General features: G+C 57.7%; 3 protein-coding genes across 4 annotated transcripts in view; all 3 read left to right on the forward strand.

The window, feature by feature from the left end:
* The window catches only part of USP2 (ubiquitin specific peptidase 2), a 43,474-nt gene extending 41,021 nt beyond the window's left edge, over window positions 1–2,453 (forward strand). For both annotated transcript variants that reach the window (XM_029075678.2, XM_029075679.2), the window contains one exon: window positions 694–2,453. In XM_029075678.2, coding sequence (XP_028931511.1) covers window positions 694–781 — 88 coding nt within the window. In that variant the 3' untranslated portion in view covers window positions 782–2,453. The remainder of the gene's footprint in view (window positions 1–693) is intronic.
* A 4,457-nt stretch (window positions 2,454–6,910) lies between these two features.
* On the forward strand, window positions 6,911–14,088 carry LOC100073382 (membrane frizzled-related protein). Its single transcript, XM_029074765.2, has 13 exons — window positions 6,911–7,211; window positions 7,306–7,405; window positions 7,601–7,714; window positions 8,323–8,472; window positions 9,209–9,440; window positions 10,307–10,437; window positions 10,704–10,829; window positions 11,165–11,241; window positions 11,929–12,077; window positions 12,261–12,391; window positions 12,545–12,682; window positions 12,898–13,025; window positions 13,406–14,088. Exons 1-13 carry the CDS (start codon window positions 7,158–7,160, stop codon window positions 13,628–13,630), a joined length of 1,755 nt encoding a protein of 584 aa, XP_028930598.1. The 5' UTR covers window positions 6,911–7,157; the 3' UTR covers window positions 13,631–14,088.
* A 45-nt stretch (window positions 14,089–14,133) lies between these two features.
* Window positions 14,134–15,970, forward strand: C1QTNF5 (C1q and TNF related 5). Its single transcript, XM_029075580.1, has 3 exons — window positions 14,134–14,212; window positions 14,488–14,743; window positions 15,179–15,970. The coding sequence occupies exons 2-3, from the start codon at window positions 14,521–14,523 to the stop codon at window positions 15,694–15,696; spliced, it is 741 nt and encodes a 246-aa protein (XP_028931413.1). The 5' UTR covers window positions 14,134–14,212; window positions 14,488–14,520; the 3' UTR covers window positions 15,697–15,970.
* The last annotated feature ends 357 nt before the right edge of the window (window positions 15,971–16,327 follow it).

Below are 16,327 nucleotides of genomic sequence, written 5' to 3' on the forward strand. Positions count from 1 at the left end.
AGGGCACAGACCTGGCTCCTCAGAGAAACCACAAAAGAGGAGCAGCGTGGCTTAATGGAAAGAGAATGGGGCCCGGGAGTCAGAGGACCTGGGTCCTAATCCCAGCTCTGCCACTTGCCTGCTGATTGACCTTGGGCAAGTCACTTCGCTTCTTTGTGCCTCGGTCACCTCATCTGAAAAATGGGGATTCTCCTTCCTCTTTAGATTGTGAGCCCCAAGTGGGACGGGGACTGTGTTCAGCCTGATTATCTTGTGTCCACCCCAGCGTTTAGTATGGGGCTTGGCGCATGGTAAGCGCTTAGCCAATTCCACAGTTACCGTTTTATATAATAATAATAAATAATACTAGATCAGTTCCAAACAGCACCCACTGCTTTGGGGTGGGGGTCGGGGCGGGTGAGGTCTGTGGGCTGGACATTCACCTGGTGAGCTTGTGGGAAATATGTGTGGATTGGGGAGCAAGAGGGACAGTCGGGGGGATTGTAACTCAGGGATCTCCTTTACCCCCTGGAGTCCCTCCCGGCTCCAACACCCTCCCCCTCTAGGCTGTAAGCTCATTGTAGGCAGGGAATGCATCTGCTAACCCTGTTGTATTGTACTCTCTCCCAAGCACTCAGTACAGTGCTCTGCACATAGTAAGTGCTCAGTAAATATCATTGATTGACACTGACTCCTCTCCCTCTCTCTCCTCAGCGTGATGCCCATGTCAGCCAGCCACGTCCGCAGCAGCGATGCCTACCTGCTCTTCTATGAACTGGCCAGCCCCCCCTCCCGCATGTAGCGGTCGGCACTCCTCACCCCCTCCTCCTCCTTCCCCACCCAAGCCCCCCCGAGTGCTTTTAAAAAAAAAAAAAAAAGCAAATTGACAAATGAGAGAGAGAGAGTAATAAACTATATAAACTGCCAAGCAGGAGTTTATCCAGCCTGGTCAGGAGCCTGGTTCACTCCAGCCTGGTCTGGGACCTGGCCCAGGGAAACGGGAGGTCCCAGAGACCGGATGCAGAGCAGGCCTCACTGCTTCTCATCTTCTCGTCGTTTAAGTTTGCTTTTTTTTCCCCCTCGTGTGAAACAAGTTATGACCGGAACCCGGAGAGAAGGCCTAGGCCTCGTCCTGGTCCGCGCTAGCTACCGTCTGGCTCCGGCCTCCCGGCGGGAGCCACACCCTGCCTCTCGAGGAGACAGCGGCCCCCGGACCCTGACCAGAGGTGGCAGCGCCTGGAAACCAGCCACGTGGAGGGGGAGACCCCGACCCCCAGCTCCTCAGCCTCGACCAGGCTCGGTTGTCGTCGTCGCCGTCATCCTCATCCTCGTCGTCCTCCAGCAGCGTGAACAGAGCAGCCCAGACCAGAGTCGCCCCACCTCTGCTCACCACGACGGGACAGACAGCGGAAGACCCTGGAAACCAGCCGTTCTCATCTGAGGCCCCGTTATTTTATTTTATTTTAATTTTCCAAACAAAGCCACACAAGTGGAGTGGCATCAGCCTGGATCTCCTTCCCAGCAAGGCCGTTGCGGTGGTCTGACTTTTTAGAACTGGTCAAGCACAACCTTTTCTTCCGCCAGCCCCCAGTGACCGTTGGGAGCCGGCTCCTGACGAGGGCCTGGGCCCCGGAGCTGGTGTCCGACCAGTGTGGGTTGGGGGTGGTTTTAAAAGCTCTTTGGATGGATTCTAGTGGCCTCCAAGAATTGTGCCTTACAGCGTTTAGGGACCGGGAGGTGAACGCTCCACTCCCCAACCGATCCCTTTGGCCTCCCACGGTGCCGTGCTCAGACCCGCTCGGGCGCTGCTGTGAGCCGGCAGAAGCGCTGCCTCTCTCGTTGGGGGACGGCGTGTCTGGCCCTCCCTGCCCTGTCTCTGCCCCTCCCTTCCCGTTCCTTCAGGCCTCTTCTTCAGTAGTTCCCAAACATCCAGGCAGCGCAACCTCACCCTCCCTTCTCTCCCTCCATTTCCTTTAATTTATGCCCTTCCTTCTCCCCTCCCTTCCTCGGAACCCCTCCGACACTGGCGCAACGATGGACTTTACCGGGAACTACCCGCCCCAGAGGTCCTGTCAGCGTGATTCCCCGGTCCCACCCTGGCAACCCCAGCCGCCTGCACGCGGGTCCCGCCCTACCCTTGGGTCACGGGTGGGTGGCCCACCCCCGAGTGAAACATGCCCGAGGCACGAGGGGCCCAGGGAGAGCTGTGGACCTCTCCCACACCAGCAGAAATGGGGGCGGCTCCTTTGTGCTCCTTTGGTCCTGGCGTTTCTCCCCTCCCCCAGAGCGTTACTGGGGGGCAGTCACCCTCTCCCCCCCAGGCAGAGCCAGCCCATTCCCCTTCTCCAAGGGAGACCTGTAAACCTGAGCCATGGGGCTGTTGTGCATTTGTTTACTGTGTAAGCAAGAGGGGGAAGGGAATGTCTGTCATGTACAGTAGAGCATTGTACAGAATAAATTGAGGAAAAAAATGAGCCGGTGTGAGGTGTGATTGAGGTGGGGTGGGTGGGGGTGCCCATTGTCATCTGCACCCTGATGACCCACTGTCCTAAAAGCAGGTGTGCTTGGGAGAGGGGCAGTTAACAGACACGGAGGTGAACAGCCCACGGGATCGATAGCCCCGGCCCTGAGTCCCCCAACCGCAAATCCTCCGGGACTTAGACCAGACTGAAGCCAAAAATGGGGAACTTAAGGAAAGATTAAAGGACTTGGGAAGGTCTGCCCCACAGCTGCAGACCTGAAGCCGGGGACGTTAATGGTATTTGTTAAGCACTTACTAGGTGGCAGGCACTGTACTTAGCGCTGGGGCAGATAAAAGCTAATCGGGTTGGACACAGTCAGTGTCCCACATCGGGATCACAGTCTTAATCCCCATTTTACAGATGAGGTAGAAGTTAAGTGACTCACCCAAGGTCACACAGCATTTAGGGACCAGGAGGTGAATGCTCCGTGCCCCAAACAATCCCCTCGGCCTCCCACAGTGCCATGCTCAGACCTGCTCGGGCACAGCTCTGGGCCGGGAAGCACGCTGCCTCTCCTGTGGGGCAGTGTGTCTGGCCCTCCCCGCCTGCCCCTTCAGGCCTCTTCTTCACTAGTTCCCGAACATCCAGGCAGCAAAGAAGCGGGGGATTCAGAATTAGAACCCAGTTCTACCCCCAGGCGTGTGCTCTATTCACTGGGCCACGCCCTTGGTGCCCACCAGGTCCGAGATCCCCGGCTTGACCGTGCGGGTCTGGGCACTTTCACGGGTGACTTGCCTCCTGCCAAGGCAGCTCCCAAATGGCCTATTATGGTCTATTAATATTTTTTAATGGTATTTATTAAGCACTTACCATGTGGCAAACACTGCTCTAAGTGCTGGAGTCGGCACAAGTTAATTAGGTGTTGGGAGATTTCAGGGAGAGAAGCAGTCTCCCTCCGACACCCAGGAGAATTCTCCATTGCCCAGGGATGCACGTTCCAGGAAGCCATCGCGGTGCCAGAGACAAAGGCCTGGAGGAAATGAGGCACGAGCCCAGAAAGCTACAGCGTAGCCACTTCCCTCCTCTGTTCTCTTTCGTTGGAGGGAGCCGCTCGGGGGAATTGTACGTTCTTTGTGCCTGTACCACTTGGCTTCAGGAGGCACGATAGGATTGCCGCTGCCCTGGGACCCACTCTTGGTCCACTGAGCCCAGAGGCCCTTCTCCAGCAGCGGAGGAACGACAGCCAACCTCGTGGTTAGGGATGGATCATCCGCTACCCCCGATTCTCCCCTCTCCATCCCTGACTCCCCCAAGTGACCCAGCACGGACCATCCAACATCCTGACTCCCTTCTCCATCCCTGACTCTCCACCTAATAATAATAATAATGTTGGTATTTGTTAAGCACTTACTATGTGCAGAGCACTGTTCTAAGCGGTGGGGGAGATACAGGGTAATCAGGTTGTCCCACGGGAGGCTCACAGTTAATCCCCATTTTACAGATGAGGTCACTGAGGCACAGAGAAGTTAAGTGACTCGCCCACAGTCACACAGCTGCCAAGTGGCAGAGTCTGGAGTCGAACCCATGACCCCTGACTCCGAAGCCCAGGCTCTTTCCACTGAGCCACACTGCTTCCCATCCTAGTAAACTAGGATGGACCATTCAATATTTCTGACTCTCCCTTCTCCATCCTGGACTCTCCAGTGAGAGTCCAAAACCGCTGTACTCACCTTATCCCCACCCAGACAGCACTCGTACATATCCTGTATTATGTTGTCTTGTTTTTGTCCGTCTGTCTCCCCCGATTAGACTGTGAGCCCGTCATTGGGCAGGGATTGTCTCTATCTGTTGCCGAATTGTACATTCCAAGCGCTTAGTACAGCGCTCTGCACATAGTAAGCATGCAATAAATACTATTGAATGAATGAATATCCTCATACTCTCTGATTTCCCTCTATCTGTAATTTATTTTAATATCTGTCTCCTCTGCTAAACTCTAAGCATCTCAAAGACAGGGAACATGTCTGTTGACTCTACTGTAATAATGTTGGTATTTAATAATGTTGGTATTTGTTAAGCGCTTACTATGTGCAGAGCACTGTTCTAAGCGCTGGGGTAGACACAGGGGAATCAGGTTGTCCCACGTGGGGCTCACAGTCTTAATCCCCATTTTACAGATGAGGGAACTGAGGCACAGAGAAGTTAAGTGACTTGCCCACAGTCACACAGCCGACAAGTGGCAGAGCTGGGATTCGAACTCATGAGCCCTGACTCCAAAGCCCGTGCTCTTTCCACTGAGCCATGCTGCTCCTCTGTACTCATCTTGTACTCACCCAAGTGTTTAGTAGAGAGCTTGGCATACAATAGGCACTCAATAAATATCATCAGTTGATTGACTGATCTCTAATCCATCCCAGACCTATCTCTCATGAATCAACACTGAAACCTCACACTCCTTCATATCCTTAATGTTCCACTCCGCATTCCTAACTTTCCCTCTGCTAACCCACTGTGGACTTCTCATCCAGGAATTTCTTCAAGCTCTCTTGGACCTGTAGAGAATCTCACCCCCTGATGTTGGCATTCTTTTCCCTTCTGTTCTGAGGCTGCCCCCTTCCAGGAGCAGTGGATGAATGCCCCTTGCCCTGGTAGGGTGGCATTTGGGTAACGATTCCGACAGTTCCAACAATTCCAAAAATCCCAGGTTCTCCCTGCCCACCCTCATGCGATTTTGCCAACTCTATCAATCATTCCTACTTATCGAGCACTTCCTGCCTACAATGAGTTTACAATCCAGAGACAACTCCAGTCCTGGGTCCCTCTTGGCCTAGGTCTTTCCAGACTCTGAGGTGACTGAGTCTGGACAATCGGGAATTATTTGCCCTCTCTGTAATTTATTTTAATGTCCGTCATCCCCTCTAGGGCGTAAGTTCCTTGTGGGCAGGATCATGCCTCTCAGCTCTTTTGTATTGTAATAATAATAATAATGATGGTATTTGTTAAGTGCTTACTATGTGCCAAGCACTGTTCTAAGCCCTGGGGTAGATACAAGGTAATTAGGTTGTCCCACGTGGGGCTCAAGGTCTTAATCCCCATTTTACAGAGGAGATAACTGAGGCACAGAGAAGTTAAATGACTTGCCCAAAGTCACACAGCTGACGAGTGGCGGAGCAGGGATTAGAACCCATGACCTCTGACTCCCAAGCCCGGGCTCTTGCCACTAAGCCACGCTGCTTCTATTGTACTGCACTTGGATTTGCTCCCTTTATTCACCCCTCCCTCAGCTCCACAGCGCTTGTATCCATAGCTGTAATTTATTTATTTATACTAATGTCTATCTCCCCCTCTAGACTGTAAGCCACGCTGGGCAGGGGACGTGTCTACCAACTCTGTTATATTGTTATATTTTACGCTTCCAAGCATTTAGTGCAGTGCTCTGCATACAGTAAGTGCTCAATAATTATGATTGATATTCTCCAAAGTGATTAGTACAGTGCTCTGTACATAGTAAGCACTCAATAAATATCATTGATTGATTGATCTCAGCTGTCGTCTTACTAGAATCTCCTCTGTCCAGGAGTCCCCTCCCTGGCTAGCACTGGCCAGCCACAAACCGTGTCCTGGGCCCTCAGGGACCACAAGGTCCTGATGGATCAGAAACTGGCCTGCAGGCATCAGGAACTTTGCAAGTAAATATCCATCTCCCCTCCACCAGCAGGAAGCCAGAGAGCAAAGCCAGGGGGAATCTGCAACTATGATCGCTGGAGCCCCAGTAATATTAACAAGGCTTACTATGTGCTGAGCGATGTGCTGCAGAATAATTAGACCAGTCAGTCAATCATATTTATTGAGCGCTTACTGTATACAGATCACTGTACTAAGCGCTTGAGAGAGTACACTATAATAATATGAGACACATTCCCTGCCCACAACAAGCTTACAATCTAGCAGATCAGACACAGTCCCCATCCCCCATGAGGCTCACAGTCTAAGAGAGAACAGTTGCTACATCTCCATTTTACGGATGAAGAATTTGAGGCATAGAAAAGTCAAGTGACCCGCCTAAGGTCTCACAGCAGGTACTTGGCAGAGGTGGGATTAGAACCTAGGCATCCTGAGGAAAAACCTCACCCCCAGCTCCAGCACCCCATCACTCAGTGGCTGTGCACCTCCTCTCTGGGACCGGAGGCCTCACTTGACCCGCCCTGACCACAGTCCCCCCAAAATTGCCGTTTGCAGGCGAACCAACCTCGGCCCCCTCCATTCCTGCCCGCCTGCCTGCAAAGCGAGGGGCCGGAGGGGGATGGGCACTCCCAGCCGGCTTTGTCCCTTTAAGAGTTGGGTCCTGTGTGCCAGGGCCGGGATCTCGGCATCCTCAGCTGAGTTGGATTAGTGGGATATTCAGGGCTTTTGTAAATTCCTTCTCTGCGGTTGCTACTCCTCTCCCCCACCACACGCACATACGCTTTCCAGACCCCACAGCCAGCGGCCCTCGGGGTTCGGTCCGCCACAGCTGACCCCGGAGCTGAGGGCCCGCCCGCCGGGGGCCCCAAGTGCCTCCTCGACCCGCCGGGGTCAGCTCCCCCATCAGACTGGCACTGGGCTCCCACCAGGGAGAGTCATGAACGTCAGCAGGCTGCAGGGCACCAGGCTTCGAGACAGAGCACTGAGGGGCATCCAACTACGAGGCAACGTGCTGGGAGGCCACGCTCGGTCATGAAGAACTACAGAGATATGACCCTCTGCATGGAGACTCAGGAGCCGAGTAAGGTACAGGCTGGCACCCTGGCAGCTAACCCCTTTTCCCCGGGAGCCTGAGGGCCGAGCGTAGCCCCCGTCTCAACGCGGGTTTCTTTCCCCACAGACGGAGTTCTGCAACCCTGCCTTCGAGCCCGAGGCCGGGCTGCCCTCTCTGCCAGTGTCGCTGGGGGAGGCCGGGACCACCCCCGACACCTGCTGGGATGGTAAATGGGGACAGGGCTGAGGCAAGGCCGAGGCAGGGGCAGCGAGCGGGCCAGGGACCCCCGTGGGGAGGACTAGAGTGGGAGTAGGAAGCCCAGCGCGGCCCCACCCAAAGGTGAGGCGGCCTGGGAGGTAGGCCCGCTGGGAGGTAGGCCCGGGTGCCTCGGCCTCTTTCCTTTCCTCCTTCTCTCCCCCAGGCCGCCCCCACTGGAGACACCAGCCCGACTGTCGGTTTTCTTGGCTCTGCACCGGGCTGCTCTCCGCGCTGTTGCTGTTACTGCTGGGGCTACTGGCCGCCATCATCTTAGCCCGTGAGTAACCGGGGGCACCACACCCTCTCGGGGCAGCCCTAGGTCCACCTGCACCCCCCTAGAGGGAGGGGGTCAGAGGGCTACTAACTCCCAGCACCAGAGTCCATAGATTGGGGGTGATTATTGTTAATAAGAAGTATGATATTCGTTAAACACCTTCTATGTGCCAGGCACTGTACTGAGCAATGGGATGAATAGAAGCAAATCAAATTGGACACAGTCCCTGTAATCCATTTATTCATTCATTCAATCGTATTTATTGAGCGCTTGCTCTGTGCACTGTACAAAGCACTTGGGAAAGTACAATACAACGATAAACAGTGACATTCCCTATCCATGAGCTCACTGTCTCGAGTCCTGCCCACGCAGGACTCACAGTCTCAATCCCCGTTTTACAGATGAGGTAACTGAGGCACAGGGAAGTGCAGTGACTTGTCCAAGGTCACACAGGAGGCAAGCGACGGAGCCGGGATTAGAATCCATGACCTTCTGACGCCCAGCTCATGTTCTATCCGCCTCACCAGGCTGCTTCTCTAGGGAGAGGGAAGAGGGTACCACCTCACCGCTCCTCACTTTGTCTTTCCTTCATCCCTTCCCTCCCCCCACAGAGCTGAAGTCCCCATCCCCGGATGGGGTGGGGCTCCCCAGCCTGGCCCCCGCCTATGGACAGGCCAACACCACGGTCGTCACCATCCCCACAGCACCCTCCGACTCGGATGCCCGGGGAGAACTGGGCACCACCCCCATGCCACAGCCGGGTGAGTACTCCACCCCAAAGGAACAGAGAGAGGAGTGAACCACCACAGGGCGGGAACTGTCTCTATCTGTTACCGATTTGTACATTCCAAGCACTTAGTACAGTGCTCTGCACATAGTAAGCTCTCAATAAATACTATTGAAAAAAATAAATAAATAAAAGAGGAAGTGACCTCTGCTCTCCTATTTCAGCCCAGCCCACACACTGCGTTCCTCTAATGCCAATCTACCTTACTGTACCTCCATCTTGCCTGCACGCTGCCCACGTCCTGCCTCTGGCATGGAACGCCCTCCCTCTTCGTATGTTAGAGACGAAAACTCTCCCCGACTTCCAAACTTTATTGAAGGCCCATCTCCTCCTGACTAAATGACTAAGCCCTCATTTCCTCTTCTCCCACTCCCTTCTGGGTCACCCTTGCACTCAGATTTGCTCCCTTTATCTACTCCTCCCTCAGTCCTAACAGTGCTTATGTCCTTACCCGTAATTAATTTCTTTACCTTAACCTCTGTCTTCCCTTCTAGACTCTAAGCTCGTTGTGGGCAGGGGGCGTGTCTACCAACTCTCTTATATTATTATATTGTCCTCTCCCAAGAGCTTAGTACGCTGTCCTTGCACTCAGTAAGCGCTCAATAAATACGATTGATCGATCGATTGAACCCAGAAGCTCTGGCCCTCTAACTTTTAACCTTCCGCTCTTTGTCCGCTGCTCCCTGACCTCTGATTCTTGATCTCCGCAGGCTGTGGAGGACTCCTGACTGACCCGGAGGGCACCTTCAGCTCCCCCAACTACCCATCTCCCTACCCTCGCAATGCCCACTGCGTGTGGCTCATCCAGGTGGCCCCCGACCGGGTGGTGCAGCTGAAGGTTGAAACGCTGAGCATGGAGGCCTTGACTTCCTGCCTCTTTGACCGGCTGGAGATCTCCCCAGAAGCTGAGGAGCCTCACCTGCTGGGGGGGCCTGTGGTCAGGTAGGGAGCCCCCCCGGCCCCCTCAGTGTTTGCCCAGGATTGGGGAGTCACAGGCCTAGAACACCCACCCCACCCCCAACCCTGGTTCATTTATATAGATGATGTGGCATCCAAAATACCTCGACTCTCACCAGCACTTATTCTTTTTGTTAATTCGCTTAACTTCTCTGGGCCTCGGTTTTCCCATCTAATTTACATTAATGTCTGTCTCCTCTAGTCTCTAAGTTTGTTTTGGGCAGGGAATGTATCAACCAACTCCGATGCATTGTACTCTCCCAAGCATTAGTACCGTGTTCCGCTTATAGACAGCACTGAATAAATACCACTGATAAATTGATTGATCTGTTGTAAATTGGGGATTCAAAACCTGAGGTTCCTCCTATTTAGGCTGTGAGCCCCATGAGTCCAACCTCATTAGTTTGTAACTACGCCAGGGCTTAGTAAAGTGCTTGACACCAAGTCAGCGCTTTACAAATATCACAATAATTATTATTTTCATCATCAATAAGTGCATACTTAATGAGTGCCTGACATTTTGCTAGACCCCCATTGAGCGCTTGAGAGAGTATAGTAGCAGAAGGCCTGGAAGAGCTTCCAATCTATTGGAGAGAACCCAGCCTTACCCAATTATCTTGTGTCTGCCCCAGAGCTTAGCACAGTGCTCGACTCGAGGTAAATGCTTAACAAATACCACTATGGTGACTATAAGACTGTAAGTTTCTTGTGGGCAGGGGTCATGCCTACCAACTCTGTTGTACTGTACTTTCCCAAGCTCTTAGAATACAATGCTTTGAGTACAATGAGCGCTCAATAAATACCACCAATGGATTATTATTCTGTGCTCAGACCATACTGGTTCACCGCAGGATGTGCGGGCAGGTAGCCCCCGCCACTCTCAACACCAACACCAGTCGTATACGTGCCACCTTCGTCTCCGACGGCAGCGTGGAGGCCTCTGGCTTCCGGGCCTGGTATCGTGCCGTGGTGCCCGGGGAGGGTGAGTGACTCCTGACCCATCCATGGGATGGCTCCCCTGTTTGCTAAACAAGGAGAAAGTCTGGGAGGTTGGCATGAGGTAGAGCATTGGGGGTCGGCGGGGGGAAAAGGGCAAGTATGCCAATCGGCAGTATTTATTGAACACTTACTATGTGCCAAGCACTGTACTGGGTCTGGGGGTGAGGACAATAAAATTGAGTCAGTAGGCACAATCCCAGCCCTCAAGGAGCTCCCAAACTAGCAATCTCAGCCTGGCCGTCCCTCCAGGAGGCTGTGCCCAAGGAGAGTTCGCCTGTGACCAGCTCCTCTGCCTGCTGCCCACCTCGGTCTGCGATGGCACCTTCAACTGTGCGGACCGGAGCGACGAGGCCAATTGTAGCAGCAAGTTCGTGGGTACGGTGCCCCTCGCCGAGGGCTGGGGAGAAGGAGGAGGAGGAGGAGAGAAGCTCAGCCGGACGGGCGGCTGGGACCCCAGACACCTGAGTCCCCGTCCCATCCCTCGGCCCACCCGTCCCCCCTCATCGGCAACTGTGGGCCTCTCCTCCCCGGGATCACGGACCCGCCTCCCGTTTCATGAGCTGGGCCCGGGTCTCATCCCTCTGCGTGGCCTGGGAGGCTGCTCTTGGCCATGTCCAGCTCTGTCAGCCCTGGTGGGGAAGAGCAGGCCCGAAGCTGCAGGCCAACCAGCCCCCCTCCCCTTGTCTCCCAACCCCGGTCCCCTTTTATAGACTGCGGTGGGACCCTGACCGAGCTCCAGGGCTCCTTCCACAGCCCCAACTACCCACAGCCGTATCCGCCCACGCAGGTGAGCCTCACTGCCCTGCCAGGAGGAGAGGTGATCCTGACTGAGAGGACCGGGCAGAGAAGGAGGGGAGAGGGGCGGCCCTGAAAGACTTCCCAGGGCCCTGCCACCCCTCTAACAAGAGAAGCAGCGTGGCCTAGTGGAAAGAGCCCGGGCGTGGAAATCAAGGGAACCTGGATTCTAATCCTCATTCTGCCATGCGTCTTCTATGAGACCTTGAGCAAGTCACTTCACTTCTCTGGGCGTCGGTTTACCTCATTTGTAAAATGGAGATTCAACCCTACTCCCTCCTAGTTAGACTGTGAGCCTCATGTGGAAAAGGACTGTGTCCAACTTGATGAATTCGTATCTACCCAGAGTTTAGAACAGTGCTTGGCATGTAATCAAGGGCCAAGGAAAAGGCGGAGAGAGCAGGAGGAGGCTTGGTCTAGTCCCAGGCCTTCAAATTTGATGCCCAATTAATCGACCACTATTTATTGAGCACCCACCGAGTGCAGAGCTCAGGACTAAAGCGCTTGAGAGAGAACGACAGAAGTCATATGCTCCCTGCCTCAAGGAGCTGGCAATTGACTATCCACACCAGAGATTCCCCCAGAACTTGGCTGTGAGCACCAGATGGGGAGGATGGGAGCGGGCAGAAATGCAGCACCCATCTCCTGTGCCCCCCGCCTCCCCCGCCGGCCCATTCAGATATGCCTGTGGAAGATTTCGGTGCCCGCCGGGCACATCATCGAGCTGAAGTTCAACAACTTCAGCCTGGAGGCCGAGGACCATTGCCACTACGATTTCGTGGAGGTGTACGACAACGTGGGCATCCACAGTTCTGGCTTCCTGGGCAGGTAAGGGTTCCGAGGGCACTCAGCCCCGGCTGGTACAGCAGCCTGGCAGGGCCTGAGAGGAGCAGGAAAGTCCGAGGGTGGGTGGGAGGGCCGCCTGGGGGGGGGGGGGGGCCCGAGAACAAGAAGCTTGGATGAAGGTGCCTGGGGAAGACCAACACGCTCAGGCGCCGGTGCTCTCTGCAGGTTCTGTGGGACCCAGCAGCCGCCACCCCTCACCTCCTCCCGCCACGTCCTGACGGTGCTGTTCGTGGCTGACGACGGGCTCGGCGGCTGTGGGTTCTCTGCCACCTATCAGACCCTCAAGGCCACGGAAAGTAGGTACCCCCGGGCCCGGGGGCAGGGGTGCAGACGGGAAAGCCGGGGTGGGCGAAGAGTCCCAAAGGGGTCGTGCCCAGGAGATGGGGACTGTGCCCCAGAGGTGGGGTTCCAGGATGCACGATGTGCCCGGGCCCACCGTGTGCCTGCAGAGACCTGTGGCTCCGATCAGTTCTCGTGCCACGATGGGGCGTGCCAGGATGCCCAGTGGGTGTGTGATGGATGGAAGGACTGTGCCGACGGCAGCGATGAGTTCAACTGCAGCAGCTACCGTTCCTACCGGCCCCTCGGTGAGGACGCCAGGGCCCGGAACGGTGGGCAGGGGGATGGGCTGGGAGAATAGGAGGGGATGGAGGGAAGGGGGCTGCTAAGCAAAGGGGCCGAACTCTGGGGGAGGGGAGGAGCAGGGGGTGGGGATGGGTGGAGTCGGGCCAGGTTGCTGTCCATCAGAGGGGAAGGTGGTACCCAAGCTGCCAGGCTGATGCCCGCCCCTCGGACTCCTCAGAGTCTGTTTGCGAGCCCATCCAGGTGGAGGTGTGCCAAGACCTCAGCTACAACGGCACGGCCTTTCCCAGCGTCTGGATGTCTCTCCCCGACCAGCAAGGGGCGGTGAACGTGCTGAGAGACTTCACGGTGAGGAGGCCGGAGGCCTGGGCCTGGGAGAGGTTGGTGGAGGCTGGGAGAGGTTGGTGGAGGCTGGGAGAGCCTGGAGGAGTCTGGGGGAGACTGAGACAAACGGGGAGAGGCTGACAGAGGTTGGAGGAGGCTGAGTGAGGCTGGCAGAGGCTGGGGGAGCCTGGAGGGGTTTGGGGGAGACCGAGACAAAGGGGGAGAGTCTGAGAGAGGCCGGAGGAGGCTGGGCAAGCGTAGGAGAGGCTGGGCGAGCCTGGAGGGGTCTGAGGAAGACTGAGCCAATCAGAGAGAGGATGGGAGAGGCTGGAGGAGGCTGGGGGCTAGGGGTGGGCTGGGGTTGAGGTGGCCAGTTCCCAGCCTCTCCCTCGCTCCCCTCGCAGAGCCTCGCCGACCTGGCCTGCTACCAGCCCTTCCGACGGTTCCTGTGCGGCCTGTACGTGCCCCGCTGCGTCCCGGGCGAAGGGGTTCTGCCTCCTTGCCGCCCCGTGTGCCAGGAGGCCGAGTGGCACTGCCAGCCTACCCTGGAGCTGCTGGGTCTCCCCTGGCCCTTCAACTGCAACGTTCTTCCGGAGGCCACCGACCCCACCCAGTGCTCCCAGCCCTGAGATGGGGCCGGCCAGGGGTGGGAGGGCGGGACCCCCTCCTCCTCCCCGCCCAGGGAGCCCATCTCCCAGGAGGGAATCCAGCCCAATTCCCACACCCGGGATTTCCGGGGGGGAAGACCCAGGTTCCCCCGGGATATTCCCTAATCCCTCCAATCCCGGCATCCCACCCCATCTCTGCCTCTCCTGCTCTCCCCCTGGCTCTGCCTCTCGATCCGTCTCTCCCCATCTCTGTCTCCTCCCAGGCCCCGTCTCGGTCTCTCTCCGTCTCTCCCTCCTCCCTCTCTCCCCCCTGGCCTGGCGCCGGGCGACACCACGAGATATTTTCTCAGTTATTTTCCCGGCCTGGCGCTCTTGGCGGCCGGGAGCCTGGTTTCCTCTGGAGTTGGGGCGGGGAGGAGCGGGTCGGGAGGAGGAAGGGAAGCCTGTCTAGGAACTGTGGGATTTCGGGGGGGATCGGGGGAATCGGGGGAGGGGGGCGAGCGGCCTCTGCGGGGGGCGGTGGGGAGGGGGACAGAGGGGCCGGAGCTGCGGGAGCAGAGACCCGAGGGGTCCCGGCCCGGCCCAGCCCGGCCCAGCCTATCGGTGAGTCTGGCCTGGGAGTGGTGGGAAAGGGAGGGGGGAGTCAAAGGGTGGGTGCAGCCGGGCTCCCCCCGAACCCAGATCCCCGACCCCCTCCTCCTCCTCCTCTTCTTTTCCCAGAGGGAGGCCTGTCCTTCTGGATCTCCCCCTGCCAACCCTCAGCCCCACCCGCTAGCCCGGGACCCGGGGGGATAAACCTAGGCTCGGCGGAAAGGGCCAGACCCCGGAGTCTGACCTCTTCCCCCCGACCCCTCCCGGTCGCCCTTTGACCCCGGCAGGCCTCGAGCCCATTGGGGCTCCCCTGGCCAGCAATGAGGCCGCTGCTGCCCCTCCTCCTCCTGCTGCTGGCGGGCCTGGCGTCCGGCTCGGCCCCGCTAGACGACAACAAGATCCCCAGCCTGTGCCCCGGCCACCCCGGCCTTCCCGGAGCCCCCGGGCACCACGGCAGCCAAGGCCTCCCGGGCCGCGACGGCCGCGACGGCCGCGACGGGGCTCCCGGGGCTCCGGGGCAGAAGGGCGAGGGCGGCCACCCAGGTAAGGAGACCACCTCCTCCACCTCCGACCCCTGACCCCCACTCCCTTCCCTTCCCGAGCCGGCCAGCTGCCCGTGGCCCTCGGCCAGTTGACGAGAGCCTGGCTGTCGCTGCTCCGCCTCCAACGGGCCCCGGATGGCAGAGCCGGTTGGCAGAGCCGGTTGGCAAAGTCGTGGGACAAAACCGGGGGGCAGAGCTGGGGCAGGGAGCAGCATTCTGTGCCCCAGAGAGGGTGTGGGGGGCCGGGCTGCCCCAGGAACCGTCCCGGGGGGTGGGAGAAGTGGAGAGATGCCCGCAGGACTGTGCCAGGAGAAATACCCAGAGGGGTATGTGACCGGGAGAGGGGGCAGGGAGGGGGATGGAGGCGGGGGGCCACTAATCTCCCTCCCCTCCTTTTCCCTCCTTTTCTCTCCCTTTCCCTCCCGGCCCCCTGCAGGGCTGCCAGGCCCGCGAGGCGAGGCGGGTGTGCGGGGCGAGGCGGGCCCGAGCGGGGCGGCGGGGCCCGCGGGAGAGTGTGCGGTGCCCCCGCGTTCTGCCTTCAGCGCCAAGCAGTCCGAGAGCCGGGCGCCCCCGTCCCCCGACGCCCCCCTGCCCTTCGACCAGGTGCTGGTCAACGAGCAGGGGCACTACGACGGCGCCAGCGGGAAGTTCACCTGCCACGTGCCCGGCCTCTACTACTTCGCCGTGCACGCCACCGTCTACCGCGCCAGCCTGCAGTTCGACCTGGTCAAGAACGGACAGTCCGTAGCCTCCTTCTTCCAGTTCTTCGGGGGGTGGCCCAAGCCCGCCTCGCTGTCGGGCGGGGCCCTGGTGAGGCTGGAACCCGAGGACCAGGTCTGGGTGCAGGTGGGCGTCGGCGACTACGTGGGCATCTATGCCAGCGTCAAGACGGACAGCACCTTCACCGGCTTCCTGGTCTACTCCGACTGGCACAGCTCGCCCGTCTTCGCCTGATGCGGCTGCCCGCGCCTCGGAGGGGCAGGGTGGGGGGCCTGGGGGCGGGCTCAGGGCGCCCGGGAGGCCCCCCCGGCTGCCCGACCGTCCAGATTGGGGCGGTTGGGGCCGCAGGGGCAGGGGGTGGTCAGTTGGCCCCCGCAGCCAAGCGCCCCGTCTGAGCTGAAGTTGCCAGGTGGCGAGGCCGGGGGAGGGGTGGGTACCCTCGCCCCCCCGGGACCCCCGAGACAGCAGTTCGTCCTTGTAGATTCCTCAATAAAGTTGTGATCCTGTCCCTCTGGCTTGGCACCTTTATTAATGATAATAATTGTTAGTAATGATAAAAATGGTACTTGTTAAGCGCTTACTATAGGCCAAGCACTGTTCTAAGCGCTGGGGTGATACAAGGTCAGCAGGCTGTCCCACGTGGGGCTCACGGTCTTTATCCCCATTTTACAGGTGAGATCACTGAGGTGTAAAAAAGTGAAGCGACTTGCCCGAGGTCACGTACAAGCAAATCGGGTTGGACACAATCCCCGTCCCACATCAAGCGCGCAGTCTCAATCCCCATTTGACAGATGAGGTAACTGAGGCCCAGGAAGCGAAGCGACTTGCCCAAAGTCACACAGCAGACAAGTGGCGGAGCTAGAGT

This window comes from Ornithorhynchus anatinus, chromosome 11 (genome assembly GCF_004115215.2).
Source record: "Ornithorhynchus anatinus isolate Pmale09 chromosome 11, mOrnAna1.pri.v4, whole genome shotgun sequence".
NCBI lineage: Eukaryota > Metazoa > Chordata > Mammalia > Monotremata > Ornithorhynchidae > Ornithorhynchus > Ornithorhynchus anatinus.

Excerpts from the sequence above, each read along its gene's own strand:
- LOC100073382 (XM_029074765.2), top strand. The coding sequence starts at position 7,158 with ATGAAGAACTACAGAGATATGACCCTCTGCATGGAGACTCAGGAGCCG. Across the intron at positions 7,212-7,305 it reads AGACTCAGGAGCCGAGTAAG|ACGGAGTTCTGCAACCCTGC; the intron begins GTACAGGCTGGC and ends CTTTCCCCACAG. Across the intron at positions 8,473-9,208 it reads CACCCCCATGCCACAGCCGG|GCTGTGGAGGACTCCTGACT; the intron begins GTGAGTACTCCA and ends TGATCTCCGCAG.
- C1QTNF5 (XM_029075580.1), top strand. The coding sequence starts at position 14,521 with ATGAGGCCGCTGCTGCCCCTCCTCCTCCTGCTGCTGGCGGGCCTGGCG. Across the intron at positions 14,744-15,178 it reads GGGCGAGGGCGGCCACCCAG|GGCTGCCAGGCCCGCGAGGC; the intron begins GTAAGGAGACCA and ends GGCCCCCTGCAG.